Source organism: Prosopis cineraria, unplaced genomic scaffold (genome assembly GCF_029017545.1).
Source record: "Prosopis cineraria cultivar Desert tree isolate PC_DT_omini unplaced genomic scaffold, ASM2901754v1 PC13, whole genome shotgun sequence".
NCBI classification, from domain to species: Eukaryota; Viridiplantae; Streptophyta; class Magnoliopsida; order Fabales; family Fabaceae; genus Prosopis; species Prosopis cineraria.
Genome location: NW_026555344.1, coordinates 11,978,907 through 11,998,653, shown reverse-complemented (window position 1 = coordinate 11,998,653; position 19,747 = coordinate 11,978,907). Strand labels below are relative to the sequence as shown.

The 19,747-nt window shown below is 29.8% G+C and overlaps 1 protein-coding gene and 1 non-coding gene across 2 annotated transcripts; both read right to left on the bottom strand.

Annotated features, from left to right (window-relative positions):
• Positions 1–1,423: 1,423 nt before the first annotated feature.
• LOC129289896 (probable LRR receptor-like serine/threonine-protein kinase At1g05700) lies at positions 1,424–9,615 on the bottom strand. Its single transcript, XM_054926652.1, has 14 exons — positions 9,538–9,615; positions 7,137–7,178; positions 6,437–7,044; positions 5,832–6,328; positions 5,588–5,726; positions 5,243–5,314; positions 5,089–5,160; positions 4,934–5,005; positions 4,551–4,699; positions 3,977–4,191; positions 3,695–3,821; positions 2,732–2,794; positions 2,256–2,449; positions 1,424–1,846 (listed from the first exon to the last, which is right to left on the bottom strand). The coding sequence occupies exons 1-14, from the start codon at positions 9,613–9,615 to the stop codon at positions 1,424–1,426; spliced, it is 2,751 nt and encodes a 916-aa protein (XP_054782627.1).
• On the bottom strand, positions 8,301–8,403 carry LOC129291895 (U6 spliceosomal RNA). Its single transcript, XR_008588792.1, has one exon. It is a non-coding gene; the product is annotated as a U6 spliceosomal RNA (small nuclear RNA).
• Positions 9,616–19,747: the final 10,132 nt, after the last annotated feature.

Sequence of the window (19,747 nt, the reverse complement as noted above, 5' to 3'; positions counted from 1 at the left end):
TTTTGCTTTTATACCTGATGATAGTATTCATCTTCTCCTTCGTTGAATCTTCTTCCCGACCTTTTGCAGAAGCTTCTCATTTTGGATGCCACATAGGCATTGCCACTGAAGTAAAAAATGAGGTGGATGCTCTCCTGGTATGCCACGTAAACATAGTGAGATCAACTAATGACCGTTTAAGACTGTCAAAATGGGACAATAAAATTTACTCAAGAAAATACTGTTTTAATTTTATTTATAAGTCATTTTCAATATGCTTTATTGAAATCAAGAAAAATATTACAACACATTAACTTGACCCAAAAATTTAATATTTTTTTTAACTTTATCATCATTAAATAAACATATTTTAACAGTACATTTTATCTTTCCAACATTCAATGGAAGCCATGAAAAAGGAGGATTTTTTTGATAAAAATTTAACAATGTAACTTTGAAAAAGAACAAAATAAAAAATCTCTTTCTACCCTAAAAATTTACTCCCCCATAATGCCCAGAAAACATGCATTTATATTATACTCAAATAAAAGAGTTTAAAAAATAAATGTTACATAAATATGATCATTATAAGTATCTAACCATATCATTGCATTTACAATGCTATAAATATGAAGGAACTAAAAAAAATGAACTTCTTTAAATATAAAATGAAAGGAAAATTTACAAAAAGCATCAATAAATAAATTGCATTAAAAAAACTTACATTAAATTCTGCAATTTTCTCAATGATGAAAAATGCTCTTTGTATTGCTCATATGAATCAAATATATCACTTACACAAAACAAAAATATGATTTATCATTTGTTATGAACTCCCCCATGCATGGCATGGAAAGCATTTAACACAAATATCATTATACATGAATGATTATTAATTCCATGGTCTTAATAAAAATTACCTCTCAAGGAAACGTACAATACATAATGATGATGTTGAATATGAATAAATATGTATCAAACTATCTTGAACGTGGATGTTGATCACAACTAAATCATGATTACCAAAAATCACTCTAGGTAAGTCAAAGCACATGATATTGCACTAGCATCTCCATGAAGTATAAATAATATTATGCACGAATTTTCTTATGATCTAATTACAATACCTAACCCTTTTTTTTTCCTCGCACCCCCTCCTTTCACTTTTTAATTTCTGCTCATCCCTCCTGTCAATATTAATTGGTGAGATATATATGACGAAAACTTGAGCTTACTTTGAGCACTAATATTTAAAGGTGAAAATGTTCTAATAAAACTAATCAACATATATAACATAGTGGTAGTGATTTAGCATTAAAGATAATTAAAGATGATTTATTACATCAACATTGTTCACAATTTGAGTAAAAAGCAAGTACAACACAACCTATTGTTCTTGCTATTACACACACTCCCATTATATGCACGAATAAAAAAAGGATTTCTATCTAGCATATGGAGCACTAAAGCTTGAATCATATTGCAAAACACTCTTATCCAATGAACTGCTTGAATTGGTGTTGTGACTGGTCTCTTCCATGCTTGTTTCCATTGCCAAACATTCCCTTAGTTCAACGACAACTTGACTTATATCAGGCCTCTGACTTGCCAACGGTGCAGTGCATGACATGGCAATCTCAAGAAATTTCCAAGCAGAATCATCACTGTAATGTCCTTGTAACCTTGGATCAACAATGGACTGGATATTATCCTTGCTATCAAGTTTAGGGGCGACCCATTCAAGTAGGAGAATGAAGGTATTGTTTCGTTGTCTCTTTGCTGCTGGTTTTCCGGTCACAAGTTCTAGCAAAATTATTCCGAAACTATAAACATCGCTCCCTTTTGTAAGGTTTCCAGAATTTTGAAATCTGTTAAAAGGAAAAAGAATAATTGTTATATCTCAAATATCTCTCTATTAATATATTTGTATTCAATCATACATCCAAATTGAGCTAGAAAGATTCAAAAGAATTAGTTTATTTCAGTGAGAGAATGTTCTTCGTCGCTATTAGAGTTTTTCCTAAAGAAAACTTTAGTTGATGTACTAAACTGAGGTTAATTCGTACTCCAATTTAAATTAGTGTTCATTACAATTCTCTTTGAAATGAATTCATTATCTTATTTGCAATCTTAAACTGATTTGATGGGCTTCTTAACTGATGAGAAAATATACTACAACAATAATAACCATGCTTATTCTATTAGGTAGACTCGATTATGTGGATCACACTATAACAATGTGTTGATAAGAAAATATATATTCTATAAATAAAAATACTCTGAGGATCAAGGTAACCAAATGTCCCAGCCGGACGAGTTGAAACATGACTATCAATATCATTTGCAAAAGCTCTAGACAATCCAAAATCAGCAATCTTAGCTTTCATATTTTTGTCTAGCAAAATGTTGGAGGCCTTAAGGTCTCTATGCACAATTGCAGGCTTACAACCATTATGCAAATAATCCAATCCTGCAATCATTTTATGCATGACCAAATTATATATATTTGTGTTGCCAAGACTAATGTCAGAGAAGAATGAATCCAAATTCCAGTTTGCGCAATTCGTAAAGAATGTACAATATAATTTTTAATTAGTATTTTAAGTCATTTGAAAACGAAATTGTTAGTAAATGTAAATTATTTGTTTTTCATAGAATTAGAATATCATATACAATTTATTTAAAATATGTCAATTTTTCTGTATAGCTTGAAAGAATCCTACAATACGTTAATATACATAATTTTCCTTACCATACGCTGCATCCAATGCAATTTGAAGCCTATCTTTCCATTTCAAACCACCTCCTTTATTACCTGTAGAATCAGTATGATTAGATTTCTTTCACATATGCCCTCAAAAGTTTTTCAATGCAATAATGAACTCCAAATATTGTATTTGTGGCTGGAAAATGCATGTATGCTTGTTTGCTGTCGTTATCATCAAAATGGCTCATCATATATTTTCTCATGTTTGTTTGGTGAGAATGATTAGGTAAATTTTTATTCGTCTGTGAACATCATTGAAATTCATACACAAGTCTAATACAATATATATATAATGAATAGCAAATAAGTAACAAGAAAAGAATAGCAAGTGTACAGTACAAGTTCATAACAATCAGGTACATTTTGCTATGCATTACATATATACGGGGCTTAAAATAAGATGCACTCTTCATAGCTTATAACAAAAATTACTTATTATTAAATTGTTTTCCTAAAAAATATTTTTTTATTTGCACTTAAATCCAGTCAATGTAGAATAAGACTTATATACTTAATATTACTTTTGTCTGATTAAATCAAGACAAGAAGACTTTAATATGTTAATAATATTAATAACTAGAGTTTGTTATAAAACAAATAATCAATAAATGATTTTATATGTCTTGATTTAATTGGAAACAAATAAGCATCTTAGCTTTGAAATTTATATATACAATCCAAGGAAATAAAATAAATAGTAAATATATGGTAATTTATTAAAAAGAACCAATTTACCATACATTTTTTACCCTAATATATTAATAGATATATTTTATTGTGTATTCCTTGACATTTAAGAAAAAAATCACAGTATTTATTACGGATGTTATAAATTTTATTATAGATATTTTAATACTGATATATTGGTTAGATTGCTATGAAATTAAATGCTAAATATTTAGAATTTGATATTTGTGTAATCAGGCTCTAGAAATAGAGATTATCTACTTGATAAATGATGGTGGAGGTTCCCATTAACCATATATTCATATATTAATGCCCTGACGCCTCTTTGTTCGCAATATCCAATCAGAGAAACTAAGTGTCTGTGATGAATCACCATCAAAAGTTCTACCTGCAATACAAATTTAACTTTATCATTTATATGATAATTAAAGAACTAATACAGAGCAAATTATGTTTCTAAATAAATATCTAACAAATAAATAAGGCAACCAAGAGTAAATTAAAGAAAATAATAAAGACTATTAGATTAGATTTCGCCTTCACCTCTGATCGAAATTCTCTATGACCTTGCACTGATAAATGAGAAAGTAACTTCACTGCAACTTGAGTGCTATTCTTAAGGGTTCCTAAATAAACTTTTCCAAATCCACCTTCTCCAATCAAGTTTTGTAAGTTATTTGTCATCTCAAGGACGTCGGAATAAGAAAAAGCACGATTTCTTGGTTCTGATGCTTGCTTTGTTGAGACGGTAGAATCCACTGCAAATATTAATAAGGACAATCGGAAATGCCAGTTGGGAGTGCTATAATTATAAATATTAATAAGGAAAGTTTACAAGGTATCAGGGCTTGTTTGATTACCTTGAAGGACAATGATTGTATCTCTTTCCTCGAAAGTACGTGTGTATAAATATATGTCTATTTTATTCTTATTATTATTAATAATTATAAATACTTATGCTTTATATTTTTTAATTCAGTGGCATAATAAATATATTTCATCTATTAAGTTTATTTTTTATTTTATTTTTTGCTTGCTGCTAAAAAACAAGTTATAATGCACATAATAATAATAATAATAATACAAACAAGAAGTATTTTGTGGGTATAGCATATACCTTTCAGTTTTTTCATTTTGAACACCCAAATTCCAAGAGAAATCAAGATAATTAGAACCGTCAAAATCGAAACAGATGCTATAAGTGGAATAAGGAACTTTTGCTTTCTGCATGGTTGCTTCAAACATAGGCTGGGATTACCGTCCAAACTGGAAGATAAGTCAAATAATTAGTCAGCCTCTTACAAATAACTTTGTAGCTTTATTTAGTTTCATGAAATGCTTAATTATGAATCTTTTCCGGTACCCTAAAATAAAAGAGTCAAGAAACAGTGAAACTATATTATCACCAAAAAAAAAAATTGATCAACTGGTTTTATTTTAATTCAAGAAAAAAGGGACAGTCATGGCTGAGCAACTAGAGGACATATCAAGATGAGAAACCTCATTTCCAAATCAGACTTTTCTTTAAGAGCCTTGGGAATTGAACCCTCGAGCCTGTTGCCACTCAAATTACTGCAAAAAAACATTGTGAAATGCATTCAATTAATTATCATGTGATCCTCAAGTTATTGTATAGCATCTATATGAAAACTTACAGGATTCTCAACTTTGGTAATTCAGCTAGAAATTCAGGTACTGGTCCTGACAAGTCATTACTTGATAAATCCCTACAACAAAACAATATTTTAGATGACAAAATTCTTATACTAAATATTTTTGTTCTAATCAATTAACTCATCTTATACTTACAAGGACTCCAACTCCATGAGTTGTGAAAATGAAGCAACTATTTGTCCTGTTAACTTGCACGAGCTCATGTTTCTGCTTGTGATCATTATTAATATATACTTAGTAAGGCATGAGATTATGAAGTTTTGTGAAATATATAGCTTAATTAATAGTATTTGATACATTTGAAATAACATCAGCTTGACCCCAGACAAGCCTTTTTTATTGGTCAACTGAGACAAGCCTGTTTTAATTTACATTTAAGTGTCAAACATTGCAACATTCTTGAATGAGTGGAACTGATCGATCTCTAGTTCGTAATCCTTTAAGGAATATGTACTTTAATTCAAGAAATGAAATACTTACAGTGAGGTGATCCTTGCGTTGGAGTAATCAATGCCATAACTGCACTTAAGTCTCTCCCAAGCATGGTTCACCGGAACACATGGGTCACCTTGACAATCTACTATTTTGTATGTGTTTTTAATGTCCAAAATGGCATCCACTATTTTCAAAAACAATAAATAGGTTCTCATCTACTACTGTTTTCACACACACCCACTCACAAAACAGTTGATCGAAGAATACATATGCATATATGTATACATACCATCTTTTTGGTTAGTTGGGGATGCTAGCTCTGATATTAACTTATAAACCTCAAGGGCATTAAGAATTGGAGGAGGATCAGATTCTGCTGTTGCACTTATGCTAAAACTAAGACCGTCTTGTTTCGTAACATCAGTAACCGCCACCGGCTTCAAGTATTCAAGAGTTCTCTCTCGGAGGATATATTCATCATTAACAGTAACATCGATGACTCTCTTCTTTCCATGGGGAAGCCGCTCAATTTCAACAAAGTGAAAGTAGACAAAATATCTGAAAGATCTTTCAGTTGGCTCGGTCCAGAAAGAGTCATAGTCAAGGTATAAAGGAGCGGAGAGATTCAATGGTTGGGTTGCAGATAACATCACATTTAGCGGTAATTTATAAGAATCATTTATGCTTCTGCGATCAATATCGACAGATCTATTGAACCGTTGCCAACCTTCATCTTCAAAAATATCGTCCACACGCCACACACGATCATAGATGTCATCTCGAAATCTATATGCTTGCAACATTATTAGATGAATGAATTTGAGAATATCTTCAGCACATTAGGAAATTAAAACATGAAAATACACAAGCTAGATAATATAAAGTTAGAATCACCTTCTGAACAGGGTTGAAGTCGACGGAATGGAGCCAACATCAATTCTCTCATCAAGGACTAATAGTGATTGAGAAGGGGATGGAGTTAGATAAATATCATTGTGGAGAGGTCGTATTTCCAATGTAGAAATGATAGGTATGTCTTCGGAAGTCTTAAGAAGGCAAACATGTATGGTGTCAGTTGTGGGAGTATGGATAATTTCTGTTTTTTGATAGCCATCTCCCGGATTAACATTTGTCCAATAATTGACGCCGAGGTACAAGTCAAAAGTTGGAGTTTTATTTTTGCCATCATAATTTCCATAAGCGAAGAAAGCTCTAACGAGGTAATTGCTGTTTTTGCCCTGTTTTGGATTTAGGGTGTAGCAATTTCTTTTTCCTTTTGGGAAACTCCTCAGTGTCTTTAGTTGTCTCCCAAAATAAGGAAAATCTACGTCAAATCTTTCTTCAGCTGCCACCATATTAATTTCTCCCGTTTCTACGAAGCCTGTGTCCGTCTGATACGAGATTTCTGTTTCTGGGTCAGTGTATCCAATGCTTGCTCCACAGTCGATGCTTATCCAATCTGTGTGCGCAAAAGTTGACACAAATTTAGATTTATTGCAGAACTACAAAAAACATAGTTTGTTTCATATTGATAGAAAGCTTGTTGACCAAGTGTAAAATAAGCTGTAGCTAATAATTTGTGTGCTTAGCTTACCATCGTGAGCGTTAACGTCGCTGGTGAAGAGTTTCCTTCCATCTAGCATAAGCAAAAGTTGGATAAAGGCGAACCATAGAATCCATTGATGCGCCCTCTCCATGTGATCTGTTGAATTCTATGGAGACGCTATCTTTGCTGTATTGTAGTGATCAAGTTGTGTTTGGGAGTTGGAGGGCGGGCTTAATTTATATGAGTAGGAACTAGGAAGTATTGTTAGCCTAATATCCCTTTCGTGGGGCACTTATGATTTAATGTACAGGTTGCTTATCGTTGATCACAGGTTCCTTGCGAAAGAGAGGTTGGCATCTTTTTAATCATCAGAACTAATGTTAAAAGAAATGAGACGATGAAACATTTGTTCTTCACTTGAGATTGGTTCAAATTAAAAGGAGGTTTAATGGTGCTATGAATTGGACAAATGCTAATCTATGAGTAGAAGATACTCTTGTTGGCAACAAGCATTATTTCAATCTTGTCCGGTTAAGAAATTAATTCCAATAGAACTAGAATTTCTTGGAGATTGTAATTTATTGTGCAAGAAAGATCCCTTGTTCTTAATTTTAATTTCGTAGTTGTTGTGTATGTATTGCCCTCTTTAAAGACCTTGGAATACTTCCTCCAAACTATAATATAGGGCATTTTTTAAAGCCATACTTGATCTAAAATATACATCATCTAATAATTTTTATAATTATTTTTACAACTATATCCCTATTTTATTTATTACATAACTTTTTTAAAAAAAATAATACATTAAAATTTTAATTATAATTAAGACACTTATATAAAATATCTTAGTAGAGATGAAAATATGGGCAGGCCCAACCCTTTAGGGCCTAGCCCTTAAGGGCCTAAGCCTTGAAGCCCATTTTTTAAATTTTGAGGCCCAACCTTTATTGAAAAGGTTCAAGGTCGGGCCTAAAAATTTGATTTTAAAAAAATAAAAAAGTTAATATTATAATTTAATGTTGTTCTTCTAAAAAATAATATTATTCAATATTATAATATTTAACATTATAATTTAACTTTAAAATTTAACATAAATTAAATCAAGGTCTCATATCATATAGAAAATGAATAAAAGATTTAAAAGCCTAAATGCATGTTAGTTGATGCCATCATATTTGACTTACACAAATTTCACTCTAAATTTATCATGCCAACCTAGAATTTTCTTTCTTGATTTGTGCGTGTCGTCCTTGTGTAAGGGTCATGCTAATCTTCTCGACATCTTTCCAATTTTATTGGATGTCCTTGGAGGGACAAACTTGGAATTTTCTTTAGCTTGTATGTATTATGTATACTCCTCTAATCCTATTTACAAGACAGAAAAAGAAAAAAAAATTTGATTATTTATAAGGTACTTGTCAATTTTTAATGCTTTTTTTACATTTTTACCCTTATTAAATGCTTTGAATAAAAATATTAGTAATGAGATTTAAAAATATTTATTAGGGGTAAAGGTAAAAACTCGTTAAATTTTAAGATAAAGTTAATAGTAATGTTAAATAAAAGGAAGGGTAATAATGTTTTTTTAATATGCACGAATGTAATAAATTTTAAAATAAAATATGTAATTTAAGTTTTTTATATTTAGAGAGGTAATAAATTATAAAAGAGAATATAATGAATTTTTACGAACATTTTATGATATTATTTTACATACTGTTTAATTTATATCATTTTAGAATTAACTTTTAAATTTAAAATATGTTATATATTTTTTATATTTTTAACCTACAGAGATTTGGACCGCTGTAGTTCTCTCATGATGGCCTAGTCGTTTCTAAACCAATGATGCAATGAGCTGTCTCACCGGCCTTTAATTTTCCATACATCGTATCCCAGACGTTGTCCTTAGAGAGGAGCGGCACCAGGAAACAAATTGACTTTGACTTATTGAAATTTCACCCTGAAGTTATCGTGCCAACCTGGAATTTTCTTTAGGTTCTCTAGCTTGCGTGTATAATGTATATATAGTGGTGCCAAATAAAGGAAGGGAGAATGGCACTAAAGACCTTTAAAAGTAAGAATTTTATAGATAAGGCCTAATAGATTTTGAAATTATTCTGTGAGCCTAAAGGCCTCATTTGCAATTATATTTTCTGGTGAAATGACCAATTTGTCCCTCTCATAACCAGCTGTTGAACGAAAATTTCTTCTTCTCCCTCTGTTCTTCCTCCCTCTTCCTTCTCTCTCTTCCTCTTTCAACACTGATACAATAACCAAATTCATTTTCCTCCCCACCATACTTCTCTATTCCCTCTCTTCTTCTTCCTCCTTCCTCCTTCTTCCTTCTTTCTCTCATTTGAAGCCTTTTCGTTCAACAGGTATGAGTGGGTGATCCACTTTTATCTAGATGGGTATGGAGAAGACGATCAGGCATTCGTCCAATTACATTCCTCTCACGCCAACCAGCTTCTTGAAACGATCCACCATAGTGTGGAAAGAATGGATCAAGTGCTGCATCTGCCATTATCAGTTTTATTTTGTCAAAAAAGGATATAGAGAGAGTTTAAGCCATATCAATTTTATCTAATCATAATGTACGCATTCACGTTCATTTAATGAAAACAAGTTATTATTTATGGACTTTTTGTTGTTTTTAATACATATTTTTCTGCAACTGATATAAATGTTCTGGTGTAGATGTTGTTTATGAAATTTATGTTGTTATTTATGGAGTTTACGTTGTGCAAACTTTGTAATTAACTTGTGCGGATATTTATGTGTATCATATCGACAAACCTTGTATTGTAAATATATGGACATTGTGTTGTCAGCAAATGGATACTTTCATGTTATATACGAACTTTTTGTTCTTCATAAACTTGAGAAACTTTTTCAAATGTTTAGTTTAATCACACAAATCATGTGAAATAGATGGACATTGTGTTGTTAATAAATGGACCTTGTCATGTTATATATAGACTTTTTATTGTTCATAAACTTGAGAAACTTTTTGTTAAGCCTAGCCAACTGATAAAGTGGACACACATGGACTTTTAGTTTAACATATATGAAGATTGTGTTGTGCATGGTGGATATTGTGTTGTGCATTGTTTGCTTACTTGCGCATTTTGTCAAGCCTAGTCTACTGATAAAGTAAAATCTTATGGACTTTTAGTTGAGAATAAATGAACCTTATATTATGCATAATGGATATTATGTTATGCATTGTTTGTCTATTTGTGCATTTTGTTAAGCCTAGCCTACTGATAAAGTAGAATCATATGGACTTTTCGTTGAGAATATATGAATCTTAAGGTGTGCATAGTGGATATTGTATTGTGCATTGTTTGCTTACTCACTACTACAAAATAAGTTTACAGGAGCGCTTTTTTTTTACTTTAGGGAGTGTTTTTGAAGCGCTCTCGTATCGAACGCTCCGAAATGTATAGGAGAACTTAAAAAAAGCGCTCCTGTATATACGCTATACGGGAGCGCTTTTCGAAAAGCGCTCCCGTAAGGGATCTCCCACACATCACATACGGGAGCGCTCTCTACAAGAGCGCTCCCGTATGCAACCATACCGGAGCGCTTTTATAAAGAGCGCTCCCGTATGAACCATATAGGAGCGCTTTCTGGAAGAGCACTCCCGTATATTACTTTAATTTTTTTTTAAATCAGATTTTTTAAAATTTTTCCTTTTACATCTCTTTAACAATGGCAAATCATAATATCAAAAACTAATTTAAAAATAATATCAACACTCCCAACCTTGTAATTGTGTAGGTACCTATAAAACAATAAAAGATGTCATTATCAAAATATGGTAGAAATAAATTCTAACTTAATTTAAAATACTTCAGCGATGAAGTTATATATATGAATCATTTCATCAAGACGGTCAACATCATATTTCCCACTATCACGATCAAATGTTGAGTAGCTCGCACTATCCCTCCAATCATTTGCATTATTCCTTGTCTCCCCATGCATGGTCCAACAAGTATAAGTTGGATCAATCCCATTATAGATTAAATGATCTTTCAATTCTATTGGCTTTACTCTTTTTCCATAGCAACATTTCAAACAAAGACAAATGACTCCAGGGGGTATTGATCACAACAAAATGCAAATTCAATGAATTCATCCACACCATCCCAATATTCTCTAGATAGTTGATTAGCCGACATCCACTTATGATCCATATCACTAATATAATTATCAAAATTCAATAAACAAAAGACTTAGATTTCTATAAAAAAAATTCAATAACATCTTCCTTAAAAGAAGAACCTCCCAAATGATCAAACAATCAAATTTCACAACACAATACATTTAAACTAAAAAAATTAATTCATCCAAATAAAAATTTAGTAGCATAATGCATCTAAATTCTGTCAATCAATTGTAATTTAATTAATAACAATAATCTCCCTTAAAAGTATATTTCATAAATAAAATAAAAATGTTCAAGTAGGTTTCTCAACTTTAATCTAACTATCAACTACAAATACTCCATAATTGTAATATAAATAACTCCAATTCATATATTATCTATAATATTGATTATTAAAAAAATATATATAAAATTTATTCTCAAATATATATAAATATATCAATATATTACATTATAAATTAATTATTAAAAAAAATACCTTCACAGCGTAGTCTTCACGGCAGAAAACGGAAGTCTTCACGACAGTAGCGGAGGTCTTTGCAGCGTTGCTTCCTTAGCTGTACAGCAATGACACACGGCTGCAACGGAGGTCTTCACGGCATCGCTTCCTTCGGTGTACAACAGCGACGCAGATCTGGAACAGCCATGCAGATCTGGAATAGTGATGCAGGAGATGGCGGTGACGGCGACAACAGTGCAAAAACAGAGACAGATGGCGAGACATGTCGACACAGAAATGAACGAACAGTGACAAACACTAATCTGGAACAACAAATAGTAGTGGACGACGATTTGGAACAGCGAACAGTGGCGAACGATGATCTGGAACAGCGAACAGCGGCGGACGACGATCTGGAACAGCGAACAGCGATAGAAGATAGACTGAAACAGTGACGATCTGGAACTCGTTGGGAACGCACAACCTCAGCAAATGAGAGAGAGGTTTGAAAGAAACTCATGAATAGGGAAAAGAAAACTGATGAGAGGCAGAGAAATAAAAGATCAACTCTTTCGGAGCGCTTATTCCAAGAGCGCTCCGAAAGATGAGCTCTTTCGGAGCGCTCATTCCATGAGCGCTCCGAAAGAGCTCATCTTCCGGAGCACTTAACTATGAGCGCTCCCGAAGGTCTTTTTAAATTTTTTACAATATTTTATTTATATTAATTAGGAGCGTTATCTTATTGAGAAGCCCTGACATACAGGAGCGCTTATTTAGAAAAGCGCTCCAGTAAATTCCGCATTCACATTTTAGAGCACTTTTTAAAGAAGCGCTCCTGAATACCCGCTCCTAAAGATATATTCTGTAGTAGTGACTTCTGCATTTTGTCAAGCCTAGCCTACTGATAAAGTAGAATCTTATAGACTTTTAGTTGAGAATAAATGAACCTTATATTGTGCATAGTGAATATTGTGTTATGCATTGTTTACCTATTTGTGCATTTTGTTAAGCCTAGCATACTGATAAAGTAGAATCGCATGAACTTTTAGTTGAGAATATATGAACCTCATGTTATGCATAGTGGATATTATGTTGTACATTGTTTGCTTACTTGTGTATTTTGTCAAGCCTATCCTACTGATAAAGTGGACTTTTAGTTGAGAATAAATGAACCTTATATTGTGCATAGTGAATATTGTGTTATGTATTATTTGCCTAACTTTAGTATTTTGTTAAACCTAACATAATGATAAATTGAAATCACATGGACTTTCAGATAAGAATATATCACAAACTTTTTTTCTTACAACCGTCTTTAACTAGCCATCCTCCTGGAAAGTCACGAACAAGGAAGATAGAGTCTTTCAAGATAAGAAGATTTATCATTGTTCAAAATGTGGGAAGGCCAGACACAGTCGTAAGACATGCAAGAATCCTAACCCAGCATAAGATGTGGTTACATTGTACTTCTTTGGTGTACACAAGCAACTATAATTATGTATATGAAAACATTTTCAAATAATATTTTTTGGGTAAGTGAGAATCACAAATGTTTTTTGTTTGTATATGGAGAAGCAACTGTTAGATATTTTTAACATAGTGGCTAACTTTTTGTATATATCAAACTTGAAATATTTTGTCAAATTTCATGTTGGTACTTGTTTTAATACCTAGGCTAATACCAACATGAAATTATTCATTTATGATGTAATTATCCTTCTTAATATTAAAAATACATAGACTTTTTATTGAGCATGCGTGGACATTGTCTTGTGTATAGTGGATGTTGTGTCATGCATGGTCTGCCTAACATCATTTTGTTATAGCCTAGGCTAGTAAAATACTGAAAATGTATGAATTTTTTGTTCAGCACACATGGACATCGTATTATGCATAGTGGATATTATATAGTGCATGATCTATTTCGTTATTTTGAGAGTTCATGCAGGTTCTGAATTCAAATCAAACAAAGGGTAAAATCATACTTTTGGTCTCAAGAAAATTGGCAATAAGGGTCTCAAGGCCTGCAGAGCAATATCAGATTCATTTAGGTCTAAATTATAATAAAGTCTGTTTTTAAGACCCTTAATGCCATTCTTGCTAAAAGGAAGGGTAATAATGTTTTTTTTTGTCATAATGTTTTCATCTTGTCATTTTTTTTCAAAATTATATCTCCAACTCTTTACAAAATAATAAAAAACGTAGTTGTTAAAATCTAGGCTAAAGTTGCTAATATAAAAAATATAATTATTATTGCAGGATTAAATTGAAATTATGACGAGCTGTGTTGTTAATATTAGTTGTTAATCATAATAAGTTAAAGTTGTTAATATAAAAAATATACTTGTTATTGCCTAACTAAATTAAAAACTATACTTTCTATATTAATAATTATATGTCTGTTATTAACAACTTCTATTTAAGTACTAGTATCTATGCTTTATTATTTTGTTTAGCTCAAGAATGTAATTGTACAAAAAAGCATGTCAGATAAGTCCTCAAGAAAATTCAAAGTAATTACCAGTACATATTTATCAATTTTTTTATTAAAAAGTATTAAATCAAATTTTATAAAAAATTTAAAAGTAATTTTATTTTAGAAAGGTTAATCTTTCATTAATAATTTTAATCTTATGAGATTAAGATATTCAAGGAATCAAATTATAAAGATTTGATTAAAAGAAGTAAACTACATCGATAACAATTAAGAAAAATTATAAGGTTGGGTAATTTTTTTTTTTCCTATATTAAATTGAATGGGGACTGCGATACGGAGCAGGGGATGAAAGCAGACAGCAATCACTGTACAGAATACTGAAAGAATTGGATTGATCTTTCATGACCCAGTCGTTTCTAATCAATGAGCTGGCTCACCACCCGCCTTTAAAACAAATTGACTTTGATTTGTGCAAATTTCATGAATTTATAAATAAAATCTTCTCTTTAAAAAAAAAGAAAAATTTTATATAAATTTATCAATCTCAATTTCAAAGAATTTAAATCTGGAAATATTTATGGTGCCAACCTGAAAGTTTCCTTAGCTTCTTTGGCGTCTGTGCAGTAGCACTAAATAAAAGGAAGGGTAATATTGTCATAAAATACAAGCAAACAAAATCAATTGACTCGGACCTTTGCTTTAGCCAGAACAATCGACTTCATAAGGACTTGGGGAAATCAGATTCCACTGATTCAAAATAGCAAACAGCTTGAAATTACATTATTAAGGTGTGTGTATCTAATAAGAAAAAAGAAATTTATTAATTTTTTCGACATAATTAGTAATTTTTAAATTTTTTTATTAATTCCTGTAAAATATGTTAAAAGTGATTTATAAATAAAATAAGATAATATACATTAAAATATAATCCTAACCCTACAGAATTGCCTAAATCAAAATGCTACATATAATGCAAAACTTGACATATTTACAAACATGGAATATTAAATGCCAGAGAAGAAACGCAGTTGAAAGACAGTTTGATGATTGCATGGAAAAACTCCAATCTTTTGTATAACGTTTTAAATCTACTCCTCTAATTTTATTTATAAAATAAAAAAAATTAAATTTAATCTTATTTATTGGATATTATTTTTTATGTTCATTTTTATCTTTTTATCCTTTTTAAATATTAGAAAAAATTATTAAAAATATTTTTTTATCTTTATTAAGAAGTAGAGGTCGAAACTTTTAAATTTTAAGGCAAGTAGAATTTATAATATTTGAGATTTTCATTAATTTTGATAAAATATGTTAAAAATAATTTATAAATAAAGCTAAAAAAATACTTCATTACACAGGACTTTTTGTCAAAAAATTATGGCCAGTGATATGAGCTTATGCTCTTAGCCATTAGGTTTTTTTTATTTCTGTTTCTCTCAAGCTTTGGCTTGCCATTTGTATTCCAAAAAAAAAAAAAAAAGTCTTACAAAGGCATAAAAGAAAATATAATTCAGTTCATGGGAATAAATGGGCGAGGAGTTTAATTTTTTTTTAAAGTACAACTTTAGTCATATTTATAAGTACCATCAATATATTTAATTAAAATCAAGAAAAAATTTAAAATTCATTAACTTAATCTAAAAATTTAATAAATTCTTAACTTTACCCCCATTAAATATGTATACTTCAATAATATAATTTCTCTATCCAATATTTAATAAAAGGTAAAAGAGAAATGTTGTAATAAAAATTGAATAAAGTGACTTATGAATAAGATTAAAAAAAAAAATCTTCTCTCCCTATGTCCTAATGAGGCTGGAGGGAGTGAAAAATAAGAAATGTTAGCAAAATTGACAATTTGGCGTTTGGATTTCTAAATTCATCTTTTGGGCCTATAAGGATATATTCTCTCTTATATTGTTTATAAGATAAAGAAAAAAATATTTTTATTTTTATTTATAAATTACATCATTAATTTTTATTATAATTTTTTTTATTCTCTATAAATATTAATGAGACAAAGTATGTTAATAAAGAATATATACTTCCTTTAGACTAGAATATAAGTCATTTTTTAAAAGTATCCCTTGATCTAAAATATATAATATTAAAATTTTTTAATGTTTTTTCGCATTTATACCCTTGGTTTTTTTTAATTCCTTGTCTTTAAATACTTCATATATATCCAAAGACTATGCATGTATTATTAGGAAAGTTCAAGGGCATAAATGAAAAGATGTGCACACCTTTAGAAAAATAAAGTTTAAACTAATATTTTTAATAAACTAAATTAGTTAATGATAATAAATATTGTAATTTAGAAAGAGTATTATTTAATAAGGGTAAAGTTAAAAATTTATTATTCTCTCTGAATCACAAATATATACTCCATTTGTTAAAAAATATAAGGTATTTTTTGAGAAATTGGATGTTAAAAAATATAAGGCATTTTTAGTCTTTTGAAGTGTAATTATTATCTTTTTTCAAAAATATCTCTATTATTAATAATTTTATATTTATTATAAGGTATTTAATAAGGATGAATATAAAAAGATAAACTTAATTAAAAATAAATAATTATTTTATTTAAAAATAAAATTTAATTAAAAATATCACACATTTTTTAAGTCTTTTGGTGGTTATCGAAATTGAATGGGGATTGTACAAAGACTTGGCGTATTCTCATCTCATGGCCCAGTCCTTTCTAATCAATGAGCTGTCTCACTCTCTCACTAGCCTTCAATTTTCTGTACATGGCTAGCTTAGACAATATTCAATGTAGAAATTGGATGTTTTTTTTATAAATATTTTTCACATGCCTATATCATAAACTTTAAAGTTTGAACAATAGTTTGTTGTTTTAAAATTTATTTTAGCTTTTTAGTTTTAAATTATTAAAAAATTTAATGAAATTAGGTTAGATGTTTTTTTTATTTATATATGGTTGAAATTAGCCCTAATGTATGCGTTGTTAAAATTTTTAATTTTCGCGGGATAACAAAATCAATAATTTTGTTCACATATCCAAATTAAATTTTAAATTGCACGCTGAAAGATAAAATAATATTAGTATATTATATATTATTTATATTTTCAATGTGTACCCAAATAAGAAATTCAAAAAATAAAACAAGCTTTTTACATGATTAACATTAATTAAAATGCCTAGGATCATCAATTTTTAACTACATGTTGTTTATATTTTAAAATTCATTATGCACGAATGAAATAAATTTTAAAATAAAATATGTAATTTAAGTTTTTAATATTTAGAGGGGTAATAAATTATAAAAGAAATATAATGAATTTTTACGTACATTTTATGATATTACTTTAGCATTTTGTTTAATTTATATCATTTAGAATTAATTTTTAATTTTAAAACATGTTACTTTTTATCTTTTATTTAACCTACAGATATTTGGACTGCTCTGGTGCTCTCACATGATTCACTATGACACAGTCGTTCCTGAATCACTGAGGCAATGAGATGTCTCACCAGCTTTTAATTCTCCGTACATCGTTAAGCGGCACTGTACTCCGAATTTATCGTGCCGACCTGGAAAATTGTCATAAAACACAAGCAAACAAAATCAATTGACTTGGACCTTTTGCTTTAGCCAGGACAATTGATTTCGTGAGGACGTGGGCAAATCAGATTTCACTGACTCAAGATAGTATCAATTGTAATTCCGCGTGTAAACTCATTTCCATTCCACCGGCCATAACGGAAATATTTGCTATTTTTCAGGGGCTTAACCTGCACTGAAATTGTGGTTTCAGGAATGTCTAGATTCTTTCAAACTGTGTTGAGGCTACGAATTTGATTGGCTAAATTGCATTTTATTCTTTGTGATAAATTTTGTATTTTTGATCATCCTCCAACACTTGTATAAGGGTTGGAGAATGATTAGGGATCCTCCCCTGGTTTTGAACTTGAGAGTTTGTAACATGGTTGGTTATAAATTCATATGTTTTAGTACTACTCAAAAAAGAAAAAGAGAGCAAACACAAAAAGGATAGAAAATAATTTTTTTCATTTATTTTATATCATTAAATTTTTATTAAAATTTTTTACTTCTTATTAAAGATTAGTGAGAGAAAATACGTCATTAAAATGTGTATATGTATGTGTATTTAATAAGGATAAAGAACTTTATTAAAATTTTAGATAAAATTGACAAATTTTAAAATTTGTATTAATTTTTGTAAAATATGTTAAAAGTGATTCACCTATAAACAAGAATATAATGCATATGTTTTAGTATTATTCAAAAAAGAAAAAAAAGAATAATCCTAACCATTCAGAATCTACCTAAATCAAAATGCTAAATATAATGCAATACTTGACATATTTACAAACATGGAATATTAAATTCCAGAACCAAAAGAAATACAGTTGAAAGACAGTTTGATGATTGGAAGAAAAAACTCCAAGCTTTTGTATAACATTTTATATAGCAGTACTCTTCTAATCCTATTTATAAGATAGAAAAAAATTAAATTTAATCCTATTTATTTGACAATTTAATGTTTTTTATATTCATCTTTATCTTTTTACTTTTATTAAATACTACCAAAAATTATTAAATGTTTTGTGGTTATAAGGACAACATATTGTATAGATTCATGCAAATATCCCTTTTGTGGGGCACTTATGATTTAATGTACCAAAGCATTCCTTCATTTTATGGTTGATCACAGGTTGCTTACAAAAGAAAGGTTGGCATTTTTTTAATTATCAGATTGATTCATCGGTTCGTTGCGTGCTGTCTAATGTTATAAAATGAGATGATGAAATTAAGCATTTATTTTTCACTTGAGATTAGTCCAATAGGAGGTTCGATGATGCTATGATTTGGATAAATGCTAATCTATGAGTAGAAGATGCTCTTGTTGGGAACCAGCATTATTTCGATCTTGTCTACCAAAGAAATTAAGTCCAATATTAGAACTAGAATTTCTTGGACATTGTAATTTGTGTAATAAGAAAGATCCCTTTTCTTAATTTAATTTGGTAATTGTTGTATACGTTTTGCTTCTTTAGAGACTTTGGAATACTTCCTCGGGATAATAATGTAAAGCATTTTTTAGAAGTCATATTTGATCCAAAATATATAATATCTTATAATTTTTATAATTGTTTTCACAACTATATTTCTACTTCATTTATGAAGGACCCTTTAAGAATATTAATCATAATTAAGGATTATAAAATTTTAAAATCTCAATTAAAGATCATGGTTCTTAATTGAGATAAAAAAATATAGTTTATCTTAAATGTCCCTGAGATTCACCAACGTGAGATGAGATTCACTAACGTTGGAGATTTGCTAATTCAACTTTAAAAAATTACTAACTTATGCTGTAAAAATATTAAACCCCACTTAAGAATTGATTGTTTACCAAAAAGCACCACTTGAGAATTTACTATCCTGACTTAAAAAAATTTCTAACATATATTATGAAAACATGAAATTCCACTTCAGAATCGATTGTTTAACAAAAAATGCTATTTGAGAATTCACTAACCCGACTTAAAAAAATGTCTAACATATATGGTGATAAAATGAAATTCCACTTAAAAATTAATTGTTTAATAA

What these genes read in the sequence shown, in the direction of transcription:
- LOC129289896 (XM_054926652.1), bottom strand. Translation starts at nt 9,615, where the DNA reads ATGGCAGATGCAGCACTTGATCCATTCTTTCCACACTATGGTGGATCG. An exon ending in ACTTCAACCCTGTTCAGAAG is followed by an intron (nt 6,329 to 6,436) that starts GTGATTCTAACT and finishes GCAAGCATATAG; the next exon opens with ATTTCGAGATGACATCTATG. An exon ending in AAGTCTGATTTGGAAATGAG is followed by an intron (nt 4,700 to 4,933) that starts GTTTCTCATCTT and finishes CTTATCTTCCAG; the next exon opens with TTTGGACGGTAATCCCAGCC.